At 37.1% G+C, this 8,758-nt stretch overlaps 1 protein-coding gene across 4 annotated transcripts; it reads right to left on the bottom strand.

The window, feature by feature from the left end:
• Positions 1-240: 240 nt before the first annotated feature.
• LOC145625703 (uncharacterized) lies at positions 241-7,995 on the bottom strand. Of its 4 annotated transcripts, XM_081678580.1 has the most exons (5): positions 7,464-7,995; positions 4,876-6,157; positions 1,131-2,089; positions 976-1,049; positions 241-347 (listed from the first exon to the last, which is right to left on the bottom strand). In XM_081678580.1, exons 1-5 carry the CDS (start codon positions 7,870-7,872, stop codon positions 312-314), a joined length of 2,760 nt encoding a protein of 919 aa, XP_081534706.1. In that variant the 5' UTR covers positions 7,873-7,995; the 3' UTR covers positions 241-311. The 4 variants fall into 4 exon arrangements, with proteins under 4 accessions (XP_081534706.1, XP_081534704.1, XP_081534707.1 ...); XM_081678578.1 differs by having other exon boundaries at positions 976-2,089; XM_081678581.1 differs by lacking the exon at positions 241-347 and having other exon boundaries at positions 482-1,049.
• Positions 7,996-8,758: the final 763 nt, after the last annotated feature.

Below are 8,758 nucleotides of genomic sequence, written 5' to 3'. Positions count from 1 at the left end.
GATTGTATTAATTGATTTGACTAACTTATTTTATTAGCTTACTGTAGAAAAGTGTTTGGTAGATAGCTGATTGATTATGTGAAGTGACCAATAAGCTAATTGTGGGATATGTAGTTCATATAGGATTTTTAATTCAATGGGGGTATAAATGTCATTTCATCATACTACTCTGATTGGTTGGAAAAACCAACAAAAAGATTTCAAAAATGGGTTGATTTTGACCCAAAATTGACAATATTAAAATACTACGATTGCTTGTATTATGTATTGTCAAGTGGGCTGCATCACCGCAATGGGCTTTTATGGCCAAATTAATGGACTGTGGGTCCGGATCTCTTCTTGGATAACTACAACACCCGGCAACTTCCGCAAATTACTAGTTATTGAGAAATAATGAATGACGTATACAATTACACAAGATTAATAAATGCGAGTGTTCAGTGCATGCACTACATATGCCGGTATAAAACACGCATTGCACACACATCTCTTCATAAATCAGTAAAAGGTGTTCCAAATGAGATGCATAAAATAGTTTCAAATTCAATACGAGTACTTCAATGTAGGTATTATAAAGAAAATCTAGAGGAAAACTACCAAAGTCGGAATCCACTAGCGGCATTAAATTTTGAGTTAAGAAAAAAATAAAATAAAAACCATAAATATCTTTGCACCTTACGTTATACCCTGTGTAGTATCACATTAATAGTTTTGGTAAATGTATCAATATTAAATAAAAATAATAATAAAAAATTACTCAAGTCAATTCATGGATGTAGCCAATACTTTCATTGGAAAAGCTATTGATGATCCAGTTAAATGGCTAAAATTAGCATCTCATAGTAATGATCTTATTTTCATAATGTGTAAAAAGTGGATATCATCTCATTCAGAAATACTATCTTGAATTAACTAGCAATTTTGGTAATTTTTTGAGTTACCTAAAAAGAGGAATAGACTAGTTCACTCTTGTACCTTTGAATCTCCTGACTTCTTCAAGCTACCCAAAATTCCATCAATCAGCTTGTCCTTCTTAGTCTCTATAGGATCTGCAACAAACATATAGCTCTTTCGTGAGCTCTGCTTTCGTGCATGGTTAAATGCAGAAGCAGAAAGAGCAGCAGCTTTACCTTGGACACTAGTGCTGGTACTGTTGGATGTTTGAGGCGGCTCAGATTCCTCCTTAGAACAATCTACTAAACCCTCGGCATGAGAACCATGATCCTGAGGTTCGCTTTCGTCCTTGGTGCTGTACCATGAATCCAAGATTTGCAGCAGCGAGCTATCTTCCTCATCCATCCTTGACCTATTTTGATCTTCTGCTTTGACTTGGGATGTAGTTATGTCCTCTTCCCATTCTGAAAATTCATCATCATCTGATACAAAAGGCTCATATTTACCATTCACTTGGCTTGGAGAGAATTCACTTTCCTGTTTCGCAACAGGCCCAAGTTCCTCCCATGGAGATTCACCATCCACATTCTTCCGTGGTGAATCAGACACATCGCTATCAGGACCTGGCGACTGATCTGTGAGGCCTAAAGACTCAATACCAGTAGAATAAACCACACTATCCGAATAAATATAACCACCCATAATTTTCACCCCAGGCATTATTTGTAGGAGGGATACCAGTTTTGGGTAACCAAGCTTTTGGTGATCAAGAGAATATCCATACTCATAAAGGAAAGCCTTTTTGAAGACTCCCATGTTGAAGCCATCAGGGTTTTGTGATAAAAGTTCATCCAAAAGCTTCTGACAATCTGCTAGGACATCACCTCTGGAGCTTTCAGAGGGCTTCTTGTGCACATCAGAGGAAACCTTGATTTCAGGTTTTTCTACTGAAGATGAACTCTTGAAGATAGAACTTAATCCATTTGAACGTTGAGGCTGCACATTCTGAGGTGGAACTTCTTTAGTTCTCTCCACAGTAGGGAGAAAAATTTTAAATCGAGGAGTTTGAGTAGGGAACTCCTTGATCCATTCCTTTTCTGAAACTAGTAAATCAATCAAGTGATGAAGATCACTTTCTTGCAAAGGTCGAACACTGAAAGGTCCTTCCTTCTGAAGCCTTTCAGCAAGTTGTCCCCTAAGATAAATCCCAGAATTAGCAAATAGCATATATCTTGAACATAGAAGCATCAAAATCAACAGAAACTATTAATTTTATGAACCCATTTTTTTGCAAAATTTCTGCCAAACTTATTCCAAGAATCGTGGTTGATCCACTTTAGAGCTTTCTGTGAAGCCTCTTGAAATAGCAATACAGCAGTGAGACATTGGACATTAAATTATAGAGAATATTGGAAACAAATTACTAGACTAAAGCAGGAATTGAATAACTATTACTTCCTCCGTTTTCTTTTACTTGCAACACACCTTTTAGAGGCACACAGTTTTAGGAGATAATTAGTGAGGGTAAATGAGCGATTTTATCAATATAATTTTTACACGAAGATTAGAATAGGGTTAAGTATCATTTGTAAAAATTATAATGAATAATTTATCCGTTTACATTACATAAACCCGACCTCAAAACACGTGCCACAAGGCTGTGTTGCAAGTAAAAAGAAACGGAAGAAGTACATATTAATATATTTTATAAGGTGATGATCAAACTATATTCTAAATTGAAGGATTTTAGGAAGTTGTTTAGGTTCTATAGGGCACCTGAGCAGGGCCTTTGTCCAGGGATACACATCTCTGAAGATATTCTGTTAACCAATGACTTGAAGAAATATGCCAGAAGGAGGATTCTATTAATCTATGCTTTAGCTATAGGAAAGTGTATTATTTGTGAGCTGAGAAGCTACAATTTACCCTCTCACTGTCTCACATCAACAATTATTTTGTTTCCCTAATCAGATGGTAGACATCATGGATTGGTGTGCATAAAAAGTATTGTACTCGGACATTAATAAATTATTGGTGTAAAAACAGCTTGATGAGGCTGATTAGTCCTACCCACTTATTTTCTGCATAGAAGGGCTCTCTCAAACATTTAAGAAGCTTGCTCAGCATAATGATCTTAATTTCCATCCTCTGTTTCAGGATAAAAGCTTCATTCATTCTTAATTGTCCTTTTACAAGGGAAGCCAGGGGTTATTCTTATTTTACATCAGAAAGCAATATTTTCCCTTACCTCATGAAAAGAGAAGTGGTTTATGAAATATGTAAAGGGTAAGAAGCTTTTGGCCATACTTGATAAAGCTACAATTGTAGCCACCACTTATGTGCTTTGGTCGGAAAAAACTTCCCTCACTTCACATCATCTAAGTTACAAGACATGAAAACATTTGATCAGAAGGCTGAGGCCTCGAACCTTGCTCCAGCATGATTTATGGTCTTGTGGCTGCTGTGGAGGGTGATTCGATCAAGTTTTTGCAATGGATTTCCCTGCTATAGGGTAACCCCAGGTACTGGTGTAAATTCAGGAGTAGTGTTCAGATATCTTTTGGACAAGTTTAAAAGTTAATAAAATTTACAAATTTCCCAAATGAAAAGACTCGATAAGAAGCAGAAACTCATCTATGAAATTGTGATACCCCAGTCTCTCAACAGAGTGGGTAGCCTGTTAAAGAAGCCTTAGCCTCTCGACAGTATCAAATTCATAAATTGAACTCTATACAGCGTTGGTAGCCTAATTGTACCAGTTACCAAGTTTAAACCAAGGTTCTCAATCTCTCAATGTAAACCCATAGACAATAGTCAAATGGGTTTGACCAAACCAAAATGTATTGCTCTATATTACACAGTAACCAAAAGGAAATTTTGTCCGAAAGCTCCTTATAAAAGCACTTTGTTGTGAGAAACCTCCTTTTATTTATTTATTTATTTTTTTTTTTTTTTTTTTTTTGGTGAGATCATACCTTAATCATTTTATTTTTGCGAAGTCATACCTTATGCCGGAAAAAGGGGCTTGATCCAGCTTTCCGGCGTTGACTACCCCAACCCCACCCACAAAACCACCCCCCTCCTCAACCCCACCCACAAAACTGCCCTTTCACGGCAACCACCCCTTGCTCTTCCCCAAAACCCCATCCCCTTCCATGGCAGCCTACCGAACAGCCCCAGCCACCCCTCTCCCCTCCACTGTCGGTGCTGACGCCCAAACCTCCCATGTCAGCGACCCTACCCCGAGACCCCTCTCCTCCCCTTTCCCCACCCCACCTTTCCTCCACCCTGATTACCCACCCCTTCTGTTTTCCACAGTACGCCCCCTCCCTATCCTCCCACCTTGAAATGACCCCCCTACCCCTTCCTCTGCCCTTAGCCGCGCCCAAACCCAAAACCCATACTCTAACCACCCTAAACCCTAATGAAGGAAAGGAGGGGGGCGGTTTCTTGGGTGGGGCTGAGGAGAGGGTGGTTTTCTGGGTGGGGTTGGGTAGTCAATGCCTGAAAACCGGGTTAAACCCCATTTCCAGCATAGAGGTATGAATTCGTTAAAAAAAAATGTTTTAGGGTGTGATCTTCCAAAAAGAAAAATATAAGGAGGTTTCTCACAAAAAAGTGCTTTTATAAGGAGGTTTTTGACGAATTTTCTCAACAAAAAAGATAAAATACATCTTAACTTGAACAAACTGATGACAACATTCAGAGTATGTGCAAACAGACAGCTGATCCTGGAAGCAAGTCATTTGTCCTTTAAATCATGCTAAATTTGGATTAACATCATAAGAGAATTATCAATGAAGACCAGTTCTTGAAAGTTATTAATAGAACCAACCAGCAGGACAGGAGTCTGGAATTTAAAGTAGAGGGGCAGATAACCATAAAACACCATTTAAAAATCTAAAAGCAAGGTATTGGGTACATACATGAACTAATATAAAGTCAAATGCATAATTTGAAAATATAGTGTGACATGAATACCTGGATGTTGAGTTTAAGACAATGTCTGATCCTCTGCGTGATCTTAAGAATGATTGAATAGCGCTCCAGAAAGTATCCTTACAGAACAGATCATGTCTCTTTGAATGTAAAGCGCCATCTAGCATCTGTGAGTCTTCTTCTATACAGCCTGGCTCTTGGCTGGATATTTCAGTTGATTTCTTGACAGATGAATTCCTCCAAGGATTACACCAGCTTATCACCCTTCTAATGAATCCTGGAGAAGCATCGGATTTATCATGTATTTTACTTTTGGCATCCTTGAAATCCTTGGTTAATCTTGTCTCTTCAGCATCTGTACCAGTGCCAAACCATAGTTGTTTTAACATACCAAATTTACTTAGCAAATGTTGTTCTTCCTTTGGAGCCACGGGAATTTCAACTACCTCTGCATTAGTAGAAGCAACTTGATCGTCTTTTTGAGCAACATCCAACACTTTATTTTCAGGAGTCACATTTCCTGCCATATCTTCCAGTGTTCTTTCTCCACGGTCAATATATGGTGACACGGGCAATTGTGGGTTAATATCCTCCATTCTAGTAATTGTGTTAGCCTGACCATATTCTTTTCTAGTCACCCCTACTTCCTGTTTCTTTTCAGAAGTGGACCCTACAGAAGTACCATTTCCTTCTACAGATTCTCGAACTTTTGGAGCTACAGGACGTATAAAATACATACCATTATGACCAGATTCAACCTTAAAAATGTGGGGTACAGACATCAGAAACACAGAGAGTTTTTTATGACCATAGTAATTTTTATCAATAGGCACTTTCATTTTGACCAGTTCCTTTCGAAATTCACCAATGGTAAGTCCTTTGGGATATGCATTAATAATACGACGTAGCTGCCTCAAAACTGCTACAGGAACCGGATGATAATTAGACTCCGAGGAGACCTTGACCTTAGATGAATTGTCAGATTCTTCATAGGGATCTTCAAAAGGCCCTCTGTGGTGGCCATACCAAGAATTGAAGGGGCCATCTGGAGGTTGGTTATAATGCCAGCCAATTAAATGGTCCCCTCTAGCTAATTCATTCCAGTTCCACATGATGCTTGCAGCACTACAAAGGACACTAAGATTACACCTGCCTTCTGTATTTGCAGCAAGGAGTATATTGTAGTTGTTCATTCTCAATTTGTGTAAGATACCGGCAAAATCCCTGTCACCTGATATCAAAAAGATATGTGCAGGTGGAGGATTTTGACACACCCAATACATAAGATCCACAATAAGGGACCTATCAGCGCTATTCTTTCCACCTGCCAAGATAAACACAGCACAAAATATATAAGCTTCACCTAACAGACCAGAGAAAATGTCTTTTGAATAGATTTTTTTTTTAAAAAAAAACAAATTACAATAAATAGTCAAGAAAATAGCAATATAGCATATATATGAGGCATCTGTAGCAAATTGCCAAAAGTGCTGAAAACTGATATGCAGACTAACACCAACAGGTACTTCCAAGATATTTGAGATGGCCATTAGAAAAGTCATATCAAATAGAATACAGAAGAATTCCACTCTTATGTCTTTCCCTAAAATACTCAGCATCACTAACCGACTCTTGCAATAAACCTTTCAAACATTGATCTCAATTTAGCAATTTGCATTAACAAAACAAAGTAAAAAGAAATAACATTTTTAGATCCAACATTACTGAAGCTCTTTAATTGTTTTACCCACTCCATTAAAATTAAAATTAGGCCTCCTTTTAAGAAGCTGAGAAAGTTAAGAACTGGAAAATTGAATGAAGAAACAAATGGTTCTCTCACTGGTCTCTTACCATCAAATATCATATTCATACCTACTACCTATAGTTAACTTAGTAGCCAATAGATATTGTTGAAAACAACGCGCACGCACTCAACATTTACACAGATTAATTCCACATTCATGTACCAGTATAACCCTAAGCCAGGAGCCCAGGATGGAGGATGGGATAGCGTTAATGCCATTAAAACTATAAGAGAAACCTCGCTACCATACATTGATGTTCTTAATCAATTGCGCAAAATACCAAGTCCCTAGAAATATATTCCAGCATGTACGGAGTATAAATTTGGAATATTATTGTGTGCATCAACTCCTTAAGATCAATGCAAAGTTTACAAACTGAAATCAACAAACAACTAATAAAACACAAGTCATATACTCAAGGAGAGACCTACCAAATGCTCCAACACATAGTTCAGTTCATTTTCAATATACTTGTAGCCACTAACCAATATTCTAAGCAACCAATTTGATGAGACAAAGCAATGTGAAACTTTCCCATTTGTACTGAATACAATTAAGACAAAAAACCAGACAAATCAATCTAAGCATTAGCATAAAATTGCCTAAATTACACCTTCTTTGAGTATAATAATTCCATCCTTTCTAATTATCTTCCTACCAATTATGCCCTTAACAATAAATAATCAAAGTCCAACAACAAATTACCTACAACAACAATAAAAATTACAAAATCAAACAAAATTGGTAATCTACAATTGAAAACACAACAACAATTAAACACCTCCAAATTCCAAAATAACAATAGAGAGGAGAGAGTAAATATACCACGAGGAACGTGAACAAGATTAACACCAGTGCTAGTCAAAGCTTCCTGATTAGCCCTACTAAGACATAAAACATCCCCAAAAGCGGTAACTTGAACAGGACCCTTAATCCCATTTTCTCTAATAGCTGAAGTTATACCATGGGTGATCTTAAACACGTTAATCCCATTTGGTACGGAGCAATTCTCGATATCCCACCACACTGAAACCTTCACATTCTTGCTCACTTCGTCCTGCCGCCGCGACGGCGAAGGAGGGGAAGAGTAATTCTTGCAAGAATTGGGTGATGCTGATGAAGATGAAGTTGAAAATAGAGAAATACAGAGGATTTTTGAGGGTGAGGAAGAAGGGGAGGATCTAGATAGGAGAAATTGGTAAATGGGTTTTGATTTTGAGGTGAGAGAATTCATGGTGATGGGGTTGAAATTGGGGAATTAGGGTTTTAAGTGATTGAAGGGAAATGAGAGAATTTGTTGAAGATTTGAGGGTTTCATAAATTCATTTGAGTTCCATTTTCATGGAGATTTCAGAGGTTTTCTGGAAATGAGGTTGTCAGAAAGTGATTGGAGTGTGAGTGAAATGAGAGCTTAAACCCTGCTTAAGCCCTAGTATCATGTGCTTCTCACGTGATCTTTTTTGCCATATAGGGTTTATGACTTATGAGGAAATTTCAATTTCAATTTCAATTCCTTCCCTAGCAACAAAAATAAAAAAAAGGGGTGAGCTTTCTTGTGTGTTTGAGAGTTATGATTGTGTTTCTCTAAGCACTTTTTAGTCATGAATAGGTTTACCCGTTTAGATAGGTAATTATGAACTAGTGATAAGTTATTTATAAATACGAGAGCATCTCTAAATACTCAAAATTTTATATCGGAAGCCAGTTTTTAGGAACTGCTCTCGAGAATGATTTGAATTCGAATGATTTAATTATATGGTTTGATGTCTTTGATGAAGCGAGTTTGTACTTTGTTCAATATATCAAGTACGACATGAATCGGATTTGATATCAATCATATCTACTAAATTTGAGTTGTGATCTCAAATAAGAGTACACCTCTCTTTCATTTGTTGTGAGACATCATATAATGTCTTCCACCGGGATCTAAACTACAATTGTAGTTAAGAAGAAAGGGTATTCATAACACAATTTACCATGTCGAATACTAAAGTACAACAACAACAATATTTTGTAACTATAGTGTTTATGTACATCAATTAATAATAATAAAAAAAATTAAATTACACTTTAAAAATATATATTTAGATCAATCCAACAATATTTAATATAGATATTCA

This window comes from Chenopodium album, chromosome 1 (genome assembly GCF_948465745.1).
Source record: "Chenopodium album chromosome 1, dcCheAlbu1.1, whole genome shotgun sequence".
Classification (NCBI taxonomy): Eukaryota; Viridiplantae; Streptophyta; class Magnoliopsida; order Caryophyllales; family Amaranthaceae; genus Chenopodium; species Chenopodium album.
The sequence above is the reverse complement of the archived record's forward strand: the minus strand, read 5'-3'. Positions and strand labels throughout refer to the sequence as shown.